At 41.7% G+C, this 22,707-nt stretch overlaps 3 protein-coding genes across 3 annotated transcripts in view; 2 read left to right on the top strand and 1 right to left on the bottom strand.

Moving 5' to 3' along the window:
* Nucleotides 1–164: 164 nt before the first annotated feature.
* On the bottom strand, nucleotides 165–6,395 carry txnl1 (thioredoxin-like 1). The gene is made up of 8 exons (XM_070988724.1): nucleotides 5,773–6,395; nucleotides 4,419–4,515; nucleotides 3,279–3,452; nucleotides 2,907–3,029; nucleotides 2,067–2,136; nucleotides 1,714–1,886; nucleotides 564–668; nucleotides 165–466 (listed from the first exon to the last, which is right to left on the bottom strand). Exons 1-8 carry the CDS (start codon nucleotides 5,868–5,870, stop codon nucleotides 437–439), a joined length of 870 nt encoding a protein of 289 aa, XP_070844825.1. The 5' UTR covers nucleotides 5,871–6,395; the 3' UTR covers nucleotides 165–436.
* Nucleotides 5,359–8,981, top strand: LOC139348528 (THAP domain-containing protein 6-like). Its single transcript, XM_070988725.1, has 6 exons — nucleotides 5,359–6,082; nucleotides 6,263–6,560; nucleotides 6,773–6,965; nucleotides 7,107–7,214; nucleotides 7,661–7,871; nucleotides 7,968–8,981. The coding sequence occupies exons 2-6, from the start codon at nucleotides 6,457–6,459 to the stop codon at nucleotides 8,099–8,101; spliced, it is 750 nt and encodes a 249-aa protein (XP_070844826.1). The 5' UTR covers nucleotides 5,359–6,082; nucleotides 6,263–6,456; the 3' UTR covers nucleotides 8,102–8,981.
* Nucleotides 8,982–11,835: 2,854 nt separating this feature from the next.
* The window catches only part of atp8b1 (ATPase phospholipid transporting 8B1), a 32,335-nt gene continuing 21,463 nt past the window's right edge, over nucleotides 11,836–22,707 (top strand). The window contains exon 1 of the mRNA XM_070989219.1: nucleotides 11,836–11,939. The gene's annotated coding sequence lies outside the window, so the exon portion shown is untranslated. The remainder of the gene's footprint in view (nucleotides 11,940–22,707) is intronic.

Below are 22,707 nucleotides of genomic sequence, written 5' to 3'. Positions count from 1 at the left end.
GTGAATGGATTTTATCATATTGGGTTTTTACTGTGTGTATAGTACATACAGGGTCGTACACATTTTTCCTTCCTCGTCAGGCGCTGTGAACATCGCGAGCAGCCATGAACTGCTGCCAGCGCCGCACTCACTGGTTCCCACAGAGAGCAGTCATGACGCACATCCCTTTGAAAAAGGATTGTGTTTTATTTACAGTGATTTTTATCAGAATTACAATACAAACGATTTATAGACCAACTCTCCACAGATGGAGAATTCATTCAGAGACTGAGGAGGTCAGCTGGAGCCTGTGTGTGTGTGTGTGTGTGTGTGTGTGTGTGTGTGTGTGTGTGTGTGTGACAACAGAGTTATGCGGCAGCTTTGGCAGAGGGAAAGTCCTGGATGGATCTGCAGCCTCCTCTTCCTCTTCTTTTCATCCTCCCATTGGTTCTCCTGCTCAGTGACTCTCTCCTTTCTTTCCCACAACCTACACGGCAACAAAATAGAACGATCACGCATGAGAACAACACACTTACAGACAAACCTGAATGGACATGAATGGAGTTTGTTGTGACTGCTCGTACTCTTTTGAAGTCGTTCATGTTGGTCGCCTGTACTGGAGTGCCTATGAATGTCAGGTAGTTGATTTTTGTTGTCTCCTCATCTCCTTGGTTTGACTTGACAAACAACTGGCGAGAAAAAACAAAAACAAAATACCATCAAGAAACATGTCAAACTTATTTTTTTTAGACTTTTTTAAGCACCAATGGCTTCGCTGTCACCATGTTTGCCTGGTAGACGTGCAGTGGTGGACGATCAGGGCCCACTGCATCACGCCTCTCAGAATCCCCGGTAGAAAGTTAACCTGGGATTTGTCAAATAATCGCACCAAAATATTCTGAAAGCATCAACAGCAAAAGTACTGCAGAATGACCTCTGCTATACTAACATATGTCTGGATCGTTATTATTTATATAAGCAGTGAGCAGTACTTTAATGTAAAGCTTGAGGTGGAGCTAGTTTAAGATATATACTGGTGAGTAATCTACAACAAACCATCAAAGTTTATAAGCTGATCAAATGTTCATATATAAAACTGGAGTGGAGTACTGCACTGAGTATCTTCAGTGCAAACATTTATTTTTAGATGAATTTATTTTGATCTTATCTCATTTTCAGTTTGTAACATTAATATGCACCAGGCAGCAGTGCCAGGTAAATACTGGATTGGACTCAGCATCAGCAGATATTGAATATGTAAAGACTCTGGGATTGGGGTCATCTCCATCCAATTTACGTATCCTTACAGGTGAGCAAACTAAATTACTTCTGTAGTGTTACCCAGTGTTGAGAAATACACTGTAACTGTTTGAACATATCTCTTACATGCAGCTGTGCCATCAATATTTCCAAATGAATGAATGAATGATCAAATAAACAAACCTGCAGTTTGACTGAACGCACCTCATTTCTCCATGACCTCTTGCTGAGCATGGGAAATGAATGATTCTATACATTATCTGAGCACATCTCAATTATTACTGCACAAAATGTGGGTGGAACTGGCCCAAATGACGACTGTTGTGCAAAGCTGCTTGTGAGGACCTCGGCTTATGTGGACAGAGTATGCGCTCTTCTTTGCTTTCTGCACAAGGTCCTTTTAAAATAAATGTCAATATGTATACCACATAGTTGGCCATGTTTCAGCAGTAATGTTGCTACTCCGGTCCTTACCGTAACACTCTGTACGTTCTGAAACTTGACGTAGCGCAGAGGAATCAAACCATCATCTTTGTAGTCTTCCTCTGCCAAATCCAGAGTCTGAGTGGCTTCACTCCGCTCGGCGTCGTCGAAGCCCATCGACCGGGGGAGATTGATGAACACCTTCAACACCTTAGGGGCTTGGGCTGAGACAGTGAAGGATGGAAAAATGAGGCAGGGGAAGGAGGAAGGGGGAGGAGGAAGGGAGGACGGAGCAAAGGACATGATGTTAGTTATAAGGAAACTTACATTTATGTTTACTGCAATACATCCAGATGAGAGACTGAAATTAATGACTGAAGCGCAGAACTGCATGAACAACTCACCAAAGTCTGAGGACTGTAGCTTCATAGAGAAGAGCTTCACAGGCTGGTTGAAGGCGATAGTTATCAGCAACTAGACAAGATTAAAGGATTGAAACATGTTAGACAGATTACCATCAAATTAAACGTATCCCCACGCAAACTGAGAAAGCACAATCAGCTGCCATGGGGCCGAAATGGAAAGCTTGTCCTGAAGTGACGGGGAGGAAAAGTTCACCCTCTGACATGGAGCTGGATATCAAGCCTGTCAAGTGCTGAAAGTTGGCATCAACTTGTGTTGAAAACATGTTTGTATTTTCTCAAAGCAAGATTTAAGGTCTAATACGAAGATGTCATTTTGAGTGATATGCTGCATTTTTAGGTCGTTTCCACACCAATAGTTTGTTTGCTGTGGTTCAAGTCAGTTTATAAGTTGGTGAATTTAGTGTATTTTGCCCTCGGTTGGGTTTCTGTTCACACAGAAAATCTGTTCACATTCGCTTCACTTGGCCAGGTGTGTTTCTGGTGCGAGCGGCCTTGAAAGATAAATACAACATACTCCATTGCACAAGTCCACAGCACCCTCGATTCATTCTCCTGCTTGTTAATAGAACTGTTAAATTTGCTCCCACTATATGAAGCACAGCTGGCTATGTGAGCATTTTGCAGAGTGCGCCGGGTAGTTTGGACTATGTTCCCACCACAAATGAAGTCACAGACTGAAGACTGAATCCCTGCCCTGATTTGGATGGACTTGATAAATTCATAAAGTTGAGGTACTATACTTTGAGGGAGAGGGAGTGCTTTCAGAAATGTATGAAAAGATGTGGGTTGGTACAGTTTGTTTGAGTGAACAGCTCGTACCTGTTCGTCACAGTCAGACTCCAGGTAGGAGGAGTCTTTGATTAAGCAGTTATCGAAGCCACAGTCGTCGCTCTCGTTGAGGCACTCGCAGCCGGCTTTGTTGACAAATGGCATGAGGTCCATCTGAAAAGAAAGCAAACAAGACAAAATCAGCTTCCATACTGCCTTCTCTGTTTCCAACTTCATGACACAGACTATGTGTGTTCTCCTCTTTTTCTGTCAGATAGCGCAGAGTAATGCAAAACAAATGCAAGAGCAGTGGGGACTATTTTAGAAATGCTGATGACTAACTTATGAAGCTTAATTTTAAATCCTGGACACACACAACTGAGAGCCATCAACAGAGAGCTGTCAGGAACACCGTCCACTTACGTATCCCTTTGGAATGTCGGAGTCCTCACTGTTCCCCGGGTCGTTCTCTGTGTGCTGTTTGATCTTCTCCTCCAGACCTGCAGCGTCCGCCCCCTGATACTGTTCCACCCGAACCCGGTTCCTGAAGAACAAGAATGTTGGTGTGGCTGAGATGTTGTTGGCTGCTGCTGTGGCCTGAGAAAAGGAGAAAAAGTTTTGTAAAATTAGCTTTGGATCACTGAAGCCTTCTTTACACTTAGTAATAGAAATGGGGATTAATCTGCTGCTGAAAGCAGTCCAAATCAAGGCTTTCCCTGGATTTCTTTGAGACAAAGTTGGCAAAGACTAGTGAACCTGCATGGCAGGTGCAACCCACAGTTTGTGTGCCCACCTTAAAAGTGTTGTATGCTTAAGTGACAAGAAAAAAAAACACCATTTAACAGTCCATGGGGATGATATTAGAATAGGAGGGTATTTAAGAAACTGCAATGATTTTCAATTCAAATATATATGTAAGATAAGACAATTTACACATTAACATTCAAAAGAGGTGTGCTTCATGAGACCATCCATTCATTTTCTATGCCACTTATCCCTTTTTGGGGTCGCGGGGGGGCCGGAGCCTATCTCGGCTGTCAACGGGCGAGAGGCGGGGTACACCCTGGACCGGTCGCCAGCCGATCGCAGGGCACATACACACACCATTCACACTCACACTCACACCTAGGGGCAATTTAGAGTCACCAATCAACCTAATGAGCATGGTTTTGGTCTGTGGGAGGAAGCCGGAGTGCCCGGAGAGAAACCACGCATGCACGGGAAGAACATGCAAACTTCACACAGAAAGGCCCAACCCAGGACCCCGCGACCTTCTTGCTGTGAGGCACGCACACTACCTGCTGCGCCACTGTGCAGCCCTTCATGAGACCAATTTAGTACAATTGTTTCATGATAATTTTCACTCATTTGGGCAAGTCAGCACGTATTACAAATAACGTTTTTCTGTCATTCAAACAATAAGTTTAAAAATAATAACAAGACTACATGTGGGCTTTCAGAGAAAAGAGGCTCAACAGCGACTGTTATTCCTGAATCGTTTCTCCAGCTGTGTCGGGACTGCTGGATGAAAACCAGGCGGTGGATGTTGCAGATTAGACTTACCTGACAGACATGAACATCTACTTCAAGGAAGACGACCTGTGGGTACTTGTTACTCAACATGTTGAAAGCTGGAGCTATTCTGGCACAGGGCTGACACCTGAGGAGGTAGAGGAGAGCATATCAGTGATCAGTGAATTCATCAGCAAGTCTATTAATTTACAGAAATTGACAACGATTGAAGCGTTATTGATCAAGTAAAAAGAGTTTCAAGCTCTCAGATGTGAGGATCTTCTGTCCATCTGTTGTGCATCATAGTAAAGCGAACATTTCGAGGTTCCTGCACTGTTGCTGTGACTGACAGTGTTTCAGGTAAAAAATATGAAACATAACTAAGAATCTGACCATGTCTATAATGTCATTACAGTTTTCAGTCTTTGATAGGCTCTGCACTATGGACACAAATTAGTTACAGTGCAAAAAGCACTGCCACACTTTTAAACAATCTGACTGACTGACTGACTCATTCTTTTTTTAAATAACCAGACCAAGATATATACTGGGCAAGACATCACACTGAGGAAAATAAACGTTACAGTGCTCTCTGGTGGAGAGACTATGTAATTAAAAAATTGTTTCTAAATTAAAGATAGCTATGGCTCTCCTTTGCTGAGTTTATCAGCAGATGTGTTGGTTAATATATATACACACATACACATATATATCACTTCTTACTACAATTTAAAACTAGATGTTGAAATTGGATAATTTCTCTGCCTAACTCTCATAAATCCCACAAGACATTGAATCTATTAACATTATTACCTGCTACCATAGAAATTCAGCAAAATTTAAAATTTAAAAAGTTGGAAAGAGAATAGTATTTTCCACCTGTACTCAAAACTGTCACCGATTTGCTTTCATTTCATGTAACTCATCATCCCCACAGACTCACATCTGAGCCTCGCATCAAGTACAATCGAAGAGTTAACAGTTCAGGTATAGCGGTACAAGAGCTGGCTACAGTGGGGAGTCAAATATAACGGATTTCTGCTATATTGGTAATATCGCTGGTATTTTTTTCCCGGTGACGATAGCAGACTAGTAGTGTTGGCCCATATTCCGTTTGATTAAGCAACACATCAACACCTCAGCAGCCAAGTTACTGTAATACTGCTATGTCATTGTAAGCGACACAGCTAGTTAGCTGACGCCTGCTAACGATAGCATGTTAGCTTAGCATTTCGAGCAATTAAATCTACTCCTGTCACATTACTTTAATTTTAATTTCATGTCAGCTTCCCAAAACAGCTGAACGAAGAGCTCAGAAATACGTTTTTTCCTGTCTTACATTGAAAAGAGAGACTAGCTCTGCCCAGCTAGCCCCGCGGCCTCGAAACCGATTTGGCAAGCTTACCCAGCCATTGTGAACTTTACCACGGCGAGCCTGGAGCCGGCGGCCGCTAGCTCCGGCTGGAAGTCCGGGTCGCTCCCGATCACTTTAACACCGACCATGGTATAGTTTGCGACTGTGGTCCGAGCTGGTTACCCTGGTGATGCTCACGACAGGAAACTGGGAAACCTAACAGATAAAAAGTGTTGTGTTTTTAGCTTTCTGTCAGTGTATTAGCTAACCAGCTGTCCTATTTTCGAGCCACACTGCAGGTACAGTGAGCCGCTTCAGGACGTGGACTCCTGATTGGCCAACAGACAACAGGAAAGGCGGGGTTTGTCTTTCTTCTTCTGTGGTTTTTGGCCGTTTAGACGCTTCTACACGTTTTACTGCCCTCCACAGTATAAAGAAAAAACTGAAATCAATATCTAAAACTGGAAACTCCTGTTTTTGACGTTTGCTACATCCCAAATCTCTACGTTTCCCTAATTTGCGTTTTTTCCTTGTGTCTTAGTTCCTCCCATCGAGGATACATGGTGAGAGGCACCGGGCTCTTCTCACTTCTCTACTTTGTGCCTCCTCGTCTCCTCTTTCATCAGTCCTCCTGCCTGTGACCATCCTCGCCTGTGACCGGGAAATCCATAGACATATACACGTAGACGCCGCATTGAGCGCTGGAGTCATACGTCAACGTCGCCGCCATATTGAATGTGGCAAGAGCGACCAGAGAAGATGCCGCATTCTTGTGCAGCGTGGAACTGTACCAACCGGTTTACACTCGAAACTCGTTCGCGAGGTATTACCTTTCACAGGTAAAAATCAAATAAACAACTTTTGATTGTATGTGGCCATTACAACATAACTTTACGTACAGAATATGCTGACTTTGTGGCTATAACATGAAGTCCCGCATAGAAATACTATACTATACGCGCCTCCGAACAACAAGTCTTTCCTGACTAAAGTGGCCCGATGTAACTACGCTGATTGTTGTTTGTTGGTTAACTTTTCATATACTCTGTAGGTTTCCCAAAAATAAAGAACTGAGAAAGAAGTGGGAAACAGCTGTCAGGCGGGACGGGTTTTCTGCTAGTCAGTCATCCGTGCTCTGCAGTGAACACTTCAGGCCAGAGGATTTTGACAGGACAGGTCAGACAGTCAGGATCAGAGACGGGGCTTTTCCTTCTGTCTTCAGCTTCCCAGCTCATCTCCACAGGGTAGGTGAGTAGGCTGTAAGGATTAGATCATTCAGTGCCACACTATGCTAACAATGTTTTCCCTTTCTGAATGTGAAGGAGTCCGTGATGTATTTAGTTTTACACTGTGAGACCATTTCTATATTTCATCCTTCACTTTAGGCCTTGGCTACCAGGACGTCTCGGACCTCAAAGAAGGCACAGGAGACCTTGTCACTGGACTGTTCCCAGCTTGTCCAGGAGACCAAACCCCTGCCTGTGCCCAGTGTTGTGAGTAATAAGTGCTAGCTATGCTTCAAACAGCTGAGGCTGGTTATATTCAAACTTCTTGTCACTCCCCTCTGCTCTTACAACACCTACTACTCTCTCTCACTCTTTCAGACAGACTCACATACACATATGCACATACATTGAAACATGCCAGTATTGAATCGCAATATCGAATCGAATTGCAATTGAACCTTCACACACACACAAACACACATGCACACACACACACACACACACACACACACACACACACACACACACACACACACACACACACACACACACACACACACACACACACACACTGCTGGCAGTACAGTTGAGCAGAGCTAAAACTAAGAATGTAAGAATGTGGAACATTGGACAGCACATTGTACTAGTAAAGATGTTACAGACTGTCACTGAGTGATGTAATGAGGTACCATTTTCATCCTTGTTTGTGCTAGGACCACACCTATGCTCTGCCTTCATCATATGATGATCTGAGAGCCAGACTCAGGGCAGCCATGAACAGGGTGGAGAGTCTGGAAAAAGAAAGGAGGAATGCAAAGGACAGAGAGAGGAGGGCAAAGAACACTGTGAGTGGTCTTCTGGAGGATCTCAGGGTGAAGAATGTGATAAATGAAGAGTTGAAAGAGCAGCTCGATACATACTCAGGTGAAATGAAAATACAAAATTTGGAGATAATTTGAACTTAAGAGTATAATACTTTACCTTCTTTGTTAAGACCTGCCAGTGCTAATTGTGTTTCAGATCTTCCAGTACACCTCCTATCTTCAGTTGCAGAAAGGCAACACACGGAAAAAGCTTTGCAATACCATTCTTTTCCAAGGCTTTTAGTTTACGCACACACACACGCAGTACACACACAGGGACTAGTTGTATAAATGTATAGATTGATAGATATAGATATATGTATGTATATATGTTCATTAATGCCACCCTGTATAGATATATGTATGTATATATGTTCATCAGTGCCACCCCTGTATAGATATATGTATGTATATATGTTCAGCAATCATTGAATACAATTTAAAAAACATACCCTGGTTTGGTACTTTTGTACTCTAATGAAAAAAGGTCTATAGGAATCCTATAAGATCTCTTTAGTATGTATAATCAAGGTTTAAGGTCCATAATAGTTATTTAATACCTCTATGGTGTTCTATGGTACTGCTACCATCCCTGTACAATACTTCAAGGCTATAATTTGTTTCCTCCCGAGTGTTCCTGTGGTACAATCTTATATCGCTATAGTAAAATGTCGCAAAATACTATGAGATTATAACCACTATCACATCACATTAAAGGTTAGATGTGATGTTTTTGATGTCTATTTGTTTCCCAAATATATTAATGTGTGTGTGTGAATGGGTGAATACAAGGCATCACGTTAAATCAGTTTGTAGAAAGGCGCTTTATGAAGTTCGGTCCATTTCCTTGCATTAGTTTACGGGGCAGATCTGCCACATCCAATATGGCGGACACGCTGACGTGTGCAGCAACAGCCCAACCAGCTCAATGTGGCGTCTATGTGTATATGTCTATGTTCCTACCCCTCTTGACATTTCTATTTCAACATCCTGGATTCCTTTCCTCGCCTCCTGTCCTCATGCCCCTGTCCCTCCCACCCGAGATGCGAGCGGAGGAGGCAAGGAAGGAAACGAGGAGAGAGGAGTCAAGGCAACGGACATTCAGCAAAATGAGACATCCATGCTGCCATCAGTTTAATGCGATGTCAATTAAATATGACTTCATCATCTGTCTCCTTGTGTCGTTTTGTATGATCTCTGACAGATGAATAATAAATAGTACTATACAGAGCAGCAGCAAACACATTCATGTCTATACAAAATGTGTGTGTGTGTGTGTGTGTGTGTGTGTGTGTGTGTGTGTGTGTGTGTGTGTGTGTGTGTGTGTGTGTGTGTGTGTATAGGGAGTGATGATGAATTGCTCATCTTTATCCTACAGTTAACACAGATTTGTAACTAGATGGTGAAAACATAAAATAAAAAACTTGCTAGTGACACGTTCACTCACTGATTTGAAGTGAGCATCGAGGTAGAATGGTATTAAAAATATTAATATATGTAATTATTTCTGATAATATATATCAACATTTTTCCTATTGCTTAGAAAAAACAGTCTCAGAGCTACTAGCAGCGCCACCCATATGCATATCATGGTGCTGTCACAGTCCTGTCTGACTGTGTTGTTTTCTGGGGTTTTGTTGTCTGTACAGTGTTTCCTTTCTGTTTTCCATTCATACTTTCTCCTCACACGTGCCCTGCATCAGCCTTGTTAGCCTTCCCTCTTACAGCGTTTTTGCCAGCCAATCAGCTCCCTCCCTGTTCTCCCATTTCATTCTCCTTGTTCTCCCACCCCTCACTTCTCCTGTTTTGAGTTTTATTTCAATCCAGTATTCAGTTCAGTCTTTGCTGAGTCATTGCTCTGTTTTTTTTATGCCTATCGTCTTCAGCTTTGTGTCCACCTGCTCCACTCTGAGTGATGCTGAGCAACACAAAAGCGACACCGTCCTTTTCTCCTGCCACTCCCTGTCAATGACCTCCACGAGTCTGCTTTTAAATTCCACTTCAATAAGAGCGATTAATATCTACCGCTCCTTTCTGTTCAGCAATAGCTTCAGGTCTTTCATTCCCCTGAATCCGAGCCAGCATATCCAAGAACCTCACAGCTCATCTCAGAAGGAATCAGTGAAAATCTCCTTAATATATTCCAGCTGCACTTTGAATCTGCCCTCCTGGAGTATCATCTTTTAGTCACTGTAGAAATGAGTAATGTTGTTATGCCTGAACTTAAAGGGGTGCTCCTGTGATTTAATACCACAGTAGTTTGGGGACTCACAAAAGATTAATGAAATGAAGCAGATGATGCTGAGACAGCTTGATGTTTGAGCTTCAAGCTCCAAAAACACATTTGATGCAACTTTCAGTAGACCCCCCCCCCCCCCCCCCCCCGGGTGGTAAATGGCCATGTTGTTGAACCTCCAGTTTGTAATGCAGGGTTTCTGTTAAAAGAAAAGTCTCAAAGGTCCAGTGTGTTAGATTTAGTGGCATCCACTGCAGTGGTGAGGTTGAGATACAGATTGCAGATCCAACTAAATACCCATCCCTCACCCCTCCTCTTCCAAGCACATAGGCACACCGCCAGTGGCCCTCAGGTGATGTAAAAATGAGAATGACCCATAGAGCCAGTGTTTGGTTTTAGGTTTAGGCTCCTGAAACATGGCAGTGCAACGTGCACTCAGAATAATAATAATACTAATTCTAGATCATAGACATTCAATTACATGCCAGTTTTCCAGCTAAATTCAATTCAAAGGGTCACATTTAATTCAGTGTTTTTCTATCATGTTCAGTCAGTGAATAAATTATGTAACTTAGTCAGATTTGATTAAATTAAGTTGCAAACCTACTCATAAACTTTATGAGTTTAGTCAATTATTATGATTAAATTTAAGGGGAACTCATAAACACTAATTAGTTACTTTATCTCTTTTAATAAATTACAATACATACATGCACAGTTCTGAAATCTTAATTGCAACATCCAACATCTACACAAACATGGACAGGCCAAAATGTCACAGTGGCAGAAAAGTTTCACTCACCTCAAAACTAACTCAAAACTAGGGAACTTGTTGAACAGGTTTCTCTTTGGGTGGCACTGCTGGTCAACAAATGGAACTGAACTCTAATGACTTTCTGAGAGAGCGGAGAGCAGAAAGCTCCCATCCAGACGACATCAAATCACTTCTTACAACATCTTGTCCTCTAAGAGTATATATATACTGTATATATTTTTGATTTTGACCTCTTTCTGCCACTGTGCTTGCTTTTTGTAATACTTGCTGGCTGTAATGACTAAATTTCTCCAGTGTGAGATCAATAACATCTTATCTAATCTTATCTTATCATGAATGTTTTGACATAATTGACACGAATATAGGCAAAAAAAATCTTGGATTTTTGAAGAACTGAACTTCACTCGTTTTCCGTCCTGAAATTGTTGCCATATTTGAAATAAAAGTTTGTATTGTAATACATACACAATATTCCTATATTGGCAATAGTAGTTTTTATGGCATTTAGTATTTTTACACTCTGTACAAATGTACATATACATAGTTGTTTTTCTATTCTGTGTCCAGTACACTTTTTTTTATCGTGACTCTTTTATGCCACTATGCTTGCTCTTTATAATACTTGCTGACTGTAACGACAGAATTATCCGGCATGGGATCAATAAAGTCTTATCTTATCTCATCTCATCTCATCTTATCCTAATATTTGAAATAAAAGTGGACCTTTTGGACAGTACCAGCAGTCAGGCAGCCTTCACACCACCTGGTTTAATTAAGAATTCAATTACCCATCTTTACCTGTGCGTCACCTGTCCACGGCGCATATGCGTCTACTTCCGCAGCGCCGGCCTCCTTGAATGCCACGCGTTGTTTTTAATGGGCTGTCTTTTTATGTTTTGTTTTGTTTTTTTTTAATTTTAAGCGTTTGACGTGTCGGACCGGTCCGGCAGGTTTGTGCGGGCCAGAGCAGGTGAGGCAGTGGGGAAGAAGGGCGGGGAGCCGCCGCCGGAGCTCTCTACAAGCAGGAAGAAGAGGAAAACATGGTGCGGTGACAAAACGACCAGACACCGACCGAGAACAGGAGCCAGCTTTTCCATTCGGTGTGCTCAGGACACGGAGTAAGTCCAGTTCAGTGTAAAATGTATGTGTGTGTGGTTCGCTGGGAGGTTGTGGGCTGAATATTATTTGAATTACACCGATGTGTTTGATTACACTGATGAGTGTTTCACCTGGGCGGCTGCAGCGCAACTCACCTTTCCTTTCTCAACAGACTCTCAACAGACTTTGTTTGGAGGCTTCAATATGAGCCCGAAGTGTTCACTTTATAACTTGGGGTGAAGGTTATTTATAGAGGGTAATTTTTCTGACTTTTTGACTATTTCTTGTAGTCAGAAAGTTCTGACTGATCTTCAGGTGTTACTTCAGATCCCTCAGAACGACTAAAACCCTCTGCAGTGGCTTCTGTCCCGCGTACAGAGAGGTCACTACAGTCACACACAGTTATGCCTTACAGACAATCTAAAAGGAATGTTGTAAGAATAATGCAGGAATAGCTTATTATTGAAAATACAGACATCACATATGAAGAAAGCACTTTACAAACTGGGTACTTTATGGTCATTTTGTTTGGAAACCGTGTGTTCAGTGGCCTACTACTATTTAGAAGCTTCTAGTATTTTGTCCTTTCCTTTTTAGATCAATGACAGTAGACTGCATATTAGAAACACCTCTTCCCTACTAGAATCCAATAGTAGCACCAGCTACATCCTCTTACATGATCATACAGTTGAATCAACACGTCTCTTAAACACAACGTTCACAACCTTCATTAAAGAGGGCTTCACTGCAAACTGCATTAGTTTTAGCATGTTGGACCTAATACACTCGCAACTGAGTGTGAATGCATGCAGGAATGTGTTGACAATAGTAGTGATATGCACTAATTACACAGCTAATGTGTGATGTTTTTCTCCACCCACACACTCACTTCTTACCACTGTCTGAATCGTAGTTGAGTAATTGGATAAAGTGTCTTACCGTGATGACTCAGGAAAAGAAATCATGTGTCAAAAAACAAACATCTGTGTGTTGGCATTATTTTGAAAGGTAGGACAACACTTTAAGTTGAATGCTGACTTACTGATTTTAGGAAAACCTCCCTCACTTTCTTTCTGTGTGTGTGTGTGTGTGTGTGTGTGTGTGTGTGTGTGTGTGTGTGTGTGTGTGTGTGTGTGTGTGTGTGTGTGTGTGTGTGTGTGTGTGTGTGTGTGTGTGTGTGTGTGTGTGTGTGTGTGTGTGTGTGTGTGTGGAGGCTCGCAAAGGAAATGGAGGAAAATGTTTCAGATGGGAAGAAAATATCTGTTGCTTTCTCTCCCAAAACATCTCACCTAAATCCTTCAGAATAAAAGTTTAATCCTCATGAAATTTAACTGTTTAGAATACTTGATTGAAAAAGAATTATTAGAATTATTATTAATTAGAATGATCCTCAAACAGTGATTTAATCTTTGCTTTAATAATTGCATTTTTAATGCAATGATGTAGTGGATAACTTCCCTCTTCAGGACTGTAAAGATGAAAATTGTTTGGTTAAAATGTTAAAACTGTATATACTGTACGCCTGGTTTGGAAGTAGCTTTGTTTTGAGGATTCACAGGCCAAAAAGGTTAGGAACCACTGCCATCAGCGACAGTGGTGACATTTGTAGATTAGAGTTTCCATGATGTAAGTCCTGTTTGACTAGTAATGCACAAATGAACAACACAAATTCATTTTAATGAATGTGTATATTATCTCCATGTCCCTTCTGCGGCAGCATACTTTTATAATTTTTGTTAAGTAGTAGAATTTTATTGGTCTTTTATTGGTTTTCTCTACTATGAAAACTTAACTTAATGAATCAACTGACCCCAGACTACAGATGAAAACAAATAGCAAATGCCAAAGAATCCCACTGCCATAAAAAAGTAGTAATCTTATGAGAAAACCAATTGCCGACATGACATGTATTGTATTGCACCTGAGAAAATACAATTTCACTTGAGAAATACCCAGTCTATGTATATGCACATTATATACAGTTTCTAAAAATACAGTTGCCAATATGGATAATAAATAGTGTTATTGCAAAGTTGAGAGAAATATACAATTTAGAAATTGCTGATGAAGTTTTATAGCCGCCTCATGGTCTATAGTTCTGTGCTTGTAAAAGGAGAGATTTTGCGACATCACTTTACCGACTTGCAACATACATATCTGACAGAAAACAGAAGCCTGTAAGACTGTCAGGTAGGATGTGAAACACACCTACTTTGTGCGCTCCCATTGCAGCCGGTGTTGTGTCTGAACACAGTGACAACTCGTGGACGCATGGGTCCAGCCAGCCTGAATGTTTTTCCATAAACAAGCAGTGGAGCTCTTCTTCTGCAGAAGCAACAAGTTTGAGTGCTTTGATTAGGGAAATGTTCGCCTCCTCATGGAAATTGTTGACCTTGAAAGCAGGGACTGAGAATTTGAATTATGACTCGAGAGACAAATAGGTTGAAAGTTTCGCTGACAGGCATGGTGACAGCTGTTTGACATCTCCTGCATCTCTTCCATACAGACGGCCCAACAGGTCCAGGTACCATATCTGTTTGGCACTGAAGCTTTTTGTTGACCTGTCAGTTTGTCTTGTTTGACATGTTAGTTTCTTGTCTTGTGTTGTTAAAAGATTGCAGTCTCTATTAATGATTGGTTTTTGAATAGGCACTGATTCTTGGCACATTACCACCAACAAGTGTTTAACAGTGTGAAACAAAGAATTGCTTTCAAGGCTAATCTTAGTCACTTGATATGAAGTCCTGATCAGATGTTTCCTGCTGAGGTAAGATCCTAAATATAACAGCACATGTAAACACAAACCAAATTGGAGAGAGGCTGGATTGCATGCTCAAACTTAGTGATCAGTCCGTCTGATTGACTGGATGTAGGCCCTGGGTATAGCCCCTCTGCCATCGGTGCTTTACCATGCTGAAAATGGCAACACTATTTAACAAGGGCAAGGTCCCCATACCAGAATAATAATGGCTGCAGACTCCAGCGTTGTTACACTGCTGTGGAGATCTAGCTATGTGACACTGGTGATTAGTTAAATCTTCATAAATAATGCAGTCTCATCATTTTGTAACTCTATTCTGGTCACTCTGCAATTGGCAGGAATGCTGCCTGGGTCCAGACTCAGAGTGTAACGAGTGGAGAGGTCCGATATCAGGCAAACAGGAATGTGTGTTCCAGCCCAGTGTTAGGTGTATAGCTACTACACGCTCTGCTGCGTGGCGTTGGCTCCAGAGCACCAGACCAGGGGAAGCTCGATTTAGGCTTGTTTTTCATTGGAACGTTCATCCATGGCGACACCAGTGGCACCTTTAATCAGCCACAACCCCTTCTGTCAGAAATGTTTTTCACCTGAGGCTTGAGCTCTGCTGAGGGTTCAGTCATCACTCTCATGTGCTCAGAGTACAACATAGACAAATTAGGAGTCAAATACAATTTGACTACATAGGGGATGATGTTAGTGTGTGTGCGTGTGTGTTTGTTGTTGGAGGATGCCATGATTTCACTTTGCAAATGAAGGTGTCATTTATCACGATTTCTGCTGAGGTGAAACGTAACGAGAGCGGCTTCAGACTGACGCGACAAGTCATGAACAAAGGCAAAGGAAAATATCAACTCCAGAGAAGAGCTGAACCTCTATCTCTGGCCTTGCTCAGGGGCTCTGACAGTGTGGGGTCACATGTTGCAGCAGCAGCTGGTGTCTCTGTGGACTGACTGCTTTGGATTCATTATCTGGACTCCAGCTGTGAGTAAAACACCGAAGAATCTCAATTTAGACTCAACTCATTAACTCTCATTAACTCACACAGCACTTGACTGAGTATGAAGATGCTTTTATATTTACTGCTTCTGAGACCATTAGTGTATTAATTGATTAGTCAAAAGACATAAAATGATGTTGTTTAGCAGACATCCAACTTGTCCAGTGTGAGGCTTTGCTGCTATTGCTGCTTTTATTTCTATAATCAGCCTTGTAATTTGATAGCTTTGATATTTAATCTGTGTCCAGCTCTGGGTGACTCTGGGTGTTTATACCCCTAGAAGACCCGGTCTGCTCTCAGCAACATTATGATGAAGCTTTAAACTATTTGGTGCAGCCCCAACGCCACCAGAAGTGCACTGCTTATATGCTCACTGTAAGCTGCTGTTGTAGGAGTGTTGTGATGGAAAAGCTGATACTTTAACAAGCTAACTAAGCTAACCACTGGCTCCTACTCATCCAACAGAAAACAAGCCAACTCCTCTTCTCTCTTCATCCCCATCCTCTCCTTCGGTGCTCACCAATGGGTGACAGTAAATCCTAGATTCACTCTCATTTTGGAATGAGCTTTGTCGTCTAAGTATTTCACCTAACCATATTAGCATTTTATTCGGTACTGTCTCAATTTTCATAGCTGCCTCTTGGATGCATGCTCTTTTGGCCTGGCACCTGGTGCCTAGCTTTTTATTGTAGTGTCATGACCTCACCTGTGTGCGGTTGTTGGCCGGACCGCCCAAAGGTTGCAGCCCAGAAACACCCTAAACACAGCAAAATAGGAGGTAAAGGTGATTGAACAAAAGTCGGTGTGTATGTTCAGGAGATGGCACAACCTTTAAAAATATAGCCGTCATGAGTGGCACAGGCTCTCATTGGCGATGGTAAAATGAAAGTTTTTAATACTACAGGTCTGCAGTCTAGTAGTATGTCTTGTGCAGCTTTCACAGCAGCTATATAACCATATTTTACTGCAATAGAATCCCAAGTATTTAGCTCTTACACCAATGATATCATTTGTTTAGGCAGGGTGACTGTGCACTAACATATCTACATAGAACAACTAAGTCACTGTTTAACTATGTTGACAATCGATAAATGAATAGGGTGATGCTTTTAGGCCAAACTGAGACTGGAATCAGCCGTGCCTTAAAACAATCAAGGGGCTGTGTCGTGTGTCACCTGTGTATTTTGTTTCTTTTTGCCGTTGCCTGTGCATGTGGAACTCTCATTGAAATGAATGTATCAAACTGAGCACGGCCTTACACCGAAGCGTTTACACTTACTTAAATGTTGGTGATGATCACCTGAGTGAACTGATGTAAATAAGAGCATACTGTAGAATGGTGGATAGTTTGTGGTTTGTGCTGCTCTACATGCAGCTTGGCTGTATTAAGGGGCAATCCAGCAGAGAACAGGCAGCGATTGTTCCTCTTTATTCTCCACCTGTTTGTTCCAAACATTAGCTTCAACAGATTCCCCTCAGGTGCTGCAGAAACCCGACTCTGCATTAATCTGACTGATAGCATCAGGTCTCGCCCGGCCGGGACGCTCAGTAACAGACACAAATACTTGTCATTCCCTCCACTGTAGTCCGGACGTGTCTTACATGTGGAACTCATCCTGAAAAAAGCAAAATTTCATTCACTTTTCTGAAATGTAGCAGCCTTTGTATGATCACTTCAGTGTTAGGTTTTGTTTTCCGTTTCATTTCTTTCATTTCTCTTCTTCATTTAGTTTGCGGATCTTAAAAGCTCTCTCAGATTAGTCTTACAGAAATTCAGCCACAGATGAAGAAACAGGTGATATAACTGGGGCAATTGGACCGCCATGTGACTTTTCAGGAAGTCAAGCAAAAGCAAAAATGTTTTTGTCCTGGGTTAATCTGCCCATGTAACCTATGCTGTTGTCTTATGAAACATATTATTATTACTTTTTGTTCATCTGCAAATGCCATCTGATTTGGTGCAGAGCATATTTGGCTGAAAGGTCTGAGGACAAGGAATTTTCCAGATGATTTTCCAATATCTTCTACCATGTCTCTGGGAACCCTGGGATTTTGTGTGTCTGGTGCCTTTGTGTTTATGATACTATGTATTGAAAGAAAGGTGCGTTCTCCAAAAGCCATATATCATGCAAATGTCATGGATGAATATTAAGTTATCCTTTATTGAACCCCATAGGGCGGACACGTCTGCATTTAACCCATCCTAAGTATTAGTAGTAGGAGCAGCAGAGTGCCACTGGGTGACGCCTGGGTGGCATATTAATGTAATTGCTTAATGAGGTTTGGGACTTTGACCTGGCCCTTCTTGCTGTGAGGTGGCAGTCTTCACCACTGAGCCACCATGCTGCCCTGTATTCTTTATTTGCTAAGTCCTTAAGAGTTCCATTGTATGAATCTGAAGTTTTGATACTGTTAACTGTTTCTGCATTTGCCATGCAGTTTATTTGCATTCAGTAATTACCTCTCTATGTATGTGTTTATATTGCTGCTGATGGAGTCTGACATTCCCACGAAGGATTCACATTTCATACTCAGGCACAAGAGATTCATAGGAAATGATGTGTCCGCTTTGCAATGCTGCAAAATTTACAAAAAATAATTTTATATTTCAATAAAATGCCCTCAAATAATACTCAAACTACACATTTTCAATGAATTTTGTGTTAAATAGAAACAAGTAACTAGAGAAAAGATCAATTCTGCTGGTGTGTGTGTGTGGTGCGTATTGGCTTTGTTAGCAAATATATTTCTTCAATGATGGTTGCTTTCATAGGAAAGAAGAAGTGCATGAAGTATGATCACAGACATAAAATATTCTTTAAATCATTTCTGGACAACAGACCTGTTGAAAGGATTCAGAGCTTTAGAAGAGGAAGAAACAGTAGAAACAGAAATGTCTACAGAACCTCAAAGTGTATTGGTCACAGAAACAAAGTCTCTGGTTACGTTTTGTTGTGCTTACGTGAAGCATCCTCCTCACCTCCGTGAGAGCTGAGCCTCCTCCCTCCTCTCAGGTTGCACTGTCGTCGCTCAGGTATGTTCTCCTCTGTCCCAGTCTGTGAATCCCTCCCCCTCCTCCCTCCCTGCTCTTTGTTGTTGACACCAAAACCGGTTTTCTGAGATGTGCAATCCTCACAGCCCTGCTGCTGCTACTGAGCCTCTGATTGGTCGCTTTTCGTGAGGTGGGCAGAGCAGTGAGTATCAAGCTCTCAAGGGGAAAGCGGATGAATTTGTCTTTTTTTAATGAGGCCGCTTTCAGGCTTGGTAGATATCTCAGGCAATGTGGCAGAAATTTCCTGTCAAACTACTTAATTTACTTACATAAACATACTTTCCCACTGAGATTGCCTCTTCAGGCTCTGTTCATTCAAGGCTGCAGTTTTTTCCTCTTCTTTCTTCACTCCTGAAAATGATAAAGGCCGTCATTGTTTATAGCACTGGCCCTCAAGCATGTCCTTTCATGTACTCCAATAGAAGCCGAAAAAAAAAAGAATCCTGCACCACCCCCATGTAAATGGGTTTAATTCATTATCCTTCAGGTACTGGACTGAAAGTCGAGGTATCAGTACTGGTATTGAAAATGTTTGAATGATACCCAGCCAGCTGTTTGGGGCACCCCTGCTTCCAAAAGTACAAGTTCATTCATTTTCTCTGAGACAATGTTATGTGACTCACAGCTGGAGAACTCCTGTGGTTTGGATAAAGTCTTCTGGTAGAATCGTAGTTTCAGAAGATAACCAACCACACCACAGTCTGGCTCCCTGATAAAAAGGTGAAGGTACAAGGCTGTTACATAAAACTTCAGGGTAGAAGTTAACTACAAATCCCAAGATCCTTTGGCAAGAAACCCCCATTAAGGTTAAAGATCATCTAAACACATGTATTAAGGCATACATAAAACTCTCTAATGTGTGTCTGACATGGTTTTTGCAGGAAAAGCAAAATGCTGAATATACCATTTGATGTCATAAGTCCTGCTCACCTCTTACAGTCAGATTTTCAGTGAGCACAGAGAAAACTCTGCACATATGTCATTCTGCACGGTGAAGCTCTAACATCCAACTATAGGAACCAGAAGAACACATTTTTGACAGGAGGGTGACTTTGATATTCTTGGATACGCATTGCTAACTGTGGGTGGAAGCTGAAGATTAGATTGCCTGGCAATGTGCCTGTTCAGATTAAAGAAACGAGAGCTAACCTGTTAATTAGTGAGCTTTAGAGGTGCCGGTGGGTGGGTTTTGTTGCCTTTGGACAGAGCCAGACTAGATGCTTCCAGTCTTTGCACTAAGATAAGTGGCTGCTGGCTGTAATATTCAGAAAACTATTTAAAAAAAAATCTTAAATTTAATAAACCAACAATGTTTTGAAGATGAGCAATGCTTTTCTTTTCACACATGCTGCACCACTGATAGATTCGTATTATGGATTTGACTGAACAGCCTGCTTGATAATCATCTATTTCTCTTTTCTTGTGAAAAATCTCAACATCTTGCTTTTCACATCCGTTTCACCCCCCTCCAACCCCCGCCCACAGGTGATTCACCTCCCCCCTCTCCTCAACCCCCTGCTGTTACTTCACACCCTCTAGGCAGGGTGCGGTGCCTATACCCTGTATCCTATAGATCCCATTTAGTTTCTGTTAATATGGGGGTTATACAGTAAAAAGCAGAGACAGACATGAGCTCTCTCTCACTCTGTCCATATATATTTGATAGTAACTCCTCTATGATTCTCTAAAATCTATGCGGACCCAGTTTTATCAAACAGCAAGTGAATTAGGAGTTAACCTGACTTAATACTTCCTGCCACAGTTTCACAGTAAAATCTTCCCCAGTGGTTTGCAGGTGGAAAGTTTTCAATAAGAAGCAGCAGCAAGACGTTTTTGGAAACTATGTATTGTCAGTCATGTGTTCAATGCTCTAGTTCAGAATGTGTGTTCCTTTGGAGTGGCATGTTGTTTGACAAGATGTTTTCAAAGTCAAAAACACACACTATATTATTTATCTTCATCAGATGAAGACATCTCATGTTGAGGTGTTTCCTTTAGTGACAGAGACACTCAGAAAACTGATTGTAGACTCCCATCAAGACAACTATTGGTCATCTTGAAGTTTGGACAGATTCTTCCTCTGGGAAGGAAATGATTTGTTTTTGTCTTATGTTTGCCTCATTGTTCAATAGATAATCTAGCCTGTAAGGACAGTTTCATTCCATCTCAGCTATTGCCAGCAAGATCAAAATCTATAGAGTCATTTCTGTTTTAGAATTGTAATTTTAAAGACCCCTTCCAAAATCAATGTTTAACCTTGTTAATATGTCCATATGGTGCTTTTTATATGCTACAACACATATAAGCAGTCGACACCATGCCTGAGCATTTCTACGTTGGAGCTGCAGGGGACCAGTGAAACACAGATTGAGATAGAAAGAACCAATCCCGTCATCTTGTGGGGTGGGGCTACAGTGAAATGAGGGGTCTCACAGGTGAAGCCAGGTGTAGCAACATATAGCTGTTTTGCAAGTTTCACTTTTTTCAAAACAATGGCAGAGATGTGTTCTGTTTTCGGTTGCAAAGTTGCAAAAGGAGAGCTGCTGAGCCTTCAGGATTTACCAAAGGATCTGAAGATCCAAGAGCCAAACTGTAGCCTGCAGTAGCCTTTTCCAGAGCACTCCAGAGCTCATGGTGTAGCCTGACGTTGTTCCATCCATTTATCCTGGAGACACAGCCAGCACGAGCCAACACGTTGGGCAAACATTAAGTTTTCTCCTGTTTTATCCATTCGCTGTGTCCAAACAAATCTGCAGCGTGCTAGACACTGTTAGCCAACATTAGCCTGCCAAGCTATGTGATGACTCATTTCAAATGCTGACACAAATTTCATCTGGCCCCGGGGTGTTGATGAGGAAAGTTACAGAAAACAATACTCAAAAGAATTTGTCGGACAGCTAAGCTGCTGGTGTGTGTGTGTGTGTGTGTGTGTGTGTGTGTGTGTGTGTGTGTGTGTGTGTGTGTGTGTGTGTGTGTGTGTGTGTGTGTGTGTGTGTGTGTGTGTGTGTGTTTGATGAACAGAGTCAAAGCTGCAGGCGGGCGATGGAGGGGTGGGTGGAGACAGAGGTGGGGACTACTTATTCACACATACTACATGAAGGTTTTTTTCATGGAAAATCTTAAATATGTAATTTTGTTGAGCAGAGATGGTTTTTAGGGGTTTGAACAATGGGGGCCTTTAAGAGACTGTGCTGTATTTATTATTTAAAATAACTGCTGAAAGTTCAGCTGGCATTTTATCTTTTCACCACTTTAGGTTTCCTGTACCATCTCCCCCCATAGTCTTAATAATTCTTTGTTTTCCTCCCCTTCCTCAGACATCTTCATGTGCAGACTTGTGTCACCAGCCAGAACTTGTTCAGTCAAACCACAGCTTCTTGAAACGAGGTGTATGCATTGAGGAACAGTTACAGGGGTGTCCTCTGGCTTGGTTTTATTAGTTCTGCTTAAATTTGATCGGAACTTTGGGAGACTCTGACTGCAGTGTTCAGTTAGAGCACAAATAGTGAACTAGTAATGTTTTGCCACACGTCTCGTTTCTGAAACGGCTTTTCTGAAGGAGTTTGGGTGATTTTGCAATATTTAGCATCAGATGTTGTCATGTTTCTTATTCTTTGGTCAGATTTTCCCTAGTTTTCCTACAGTTGCTTTGTATTGAGACAAAATCAACACTAATATATTTGGGTTCATTTATGCCTGAACCTGCCTTACTGACATCTTTCCCTTAGCAGGAACTTAACAGAATGCAAACACGATGTATCGTGGAAGTTTACACATGTACTGCTTTTTTTTCAACTGCGAACTGGAACTACATTATGGTTCTGCTCAGGATGCGAGGCTGTTTGTGAGTTCCAGATACTTTCAGAGGTTGCTGGCAGTGCTGTCAATCATGTCAAACATGTCTGGTAGAAATGAGGAAACAGCACACTCCAAAAATATAAAACATCATAGGAGATTATAGAAAAATAAAGGATCACA

The sequence above is a fragment of the Chaetodon trifascialis genome, chromosome 20 (assembly GCF_039877785.1).
Source record: "Chaetodon trifascialis isolate fChaTrf1 chromosome 20, fChaTrf1.hap1, whole genome shotgun sequence".
Classification (NCBI taxonomy): Eukaryota; Metazoa; Chordata; class Actinopteri; order Chaetodontiformes; family Chaetodontidae; genus Chaetodon; species Chaetodon trifascialis.
The sequence above is the reverse complement of the archived record's forward strand: the minus strand, read 5'-3'. Positions and strand labels throughout refer to the sequence as shown.

What these genes read in the sequence shown, in the direction of transcription:
- txnl1 (XM_070988724.1), bottom strand. Translation starts at nt 5,870, where the DNA reads ATGGTCGGTGTTAAAGTGATCGGGAGCGACCCGGACTTCCAGCCGGAG. An exon ending in AGTCTGACTGTGACGAACAG is followed by an intron (nt 2,137 to 2,906) that starts GTACGAGCTGTT and finishes AATCTTGTCTAG; the next exon opens with TTGCTGATAACTATCGCCTT. An exon ending in GCTACAGTCCTCAGACTTTG is followed by an intron (nt 1,887 to 2,066) that starts GTGAGTTGTTCA and finishes TCACTGTCTCAG; the next exon opens with CCCAAGCCCCTAAGGTGTTG.
- LOC139348528 (XM_070988725.1), top strand. Translation starts at nt 6,457, where the DNA reads ATGTGGCAAGAGCGACCAGAGAAGATGCCGCATTCTTGTGCAGCGTGG. An exon ending in CCCTGCCTGTGCCCAGTGTT is followed by an intron (nt 7,215 to 7,660) that starts GTGAGTAATAAG and finishes TGTTTGTGCTAG; the next exon opens with GACCACACCTATGCTCTGCC. An exon ending in GCAGCTCGATACATACTCAG is followed by an intron (nt 7,872 to 7,967) that starts GTGAAATGAAAA and finishes ATTGTGTTTCAG; the next exon opens with ATCTTCCAGTACACCTCCTA.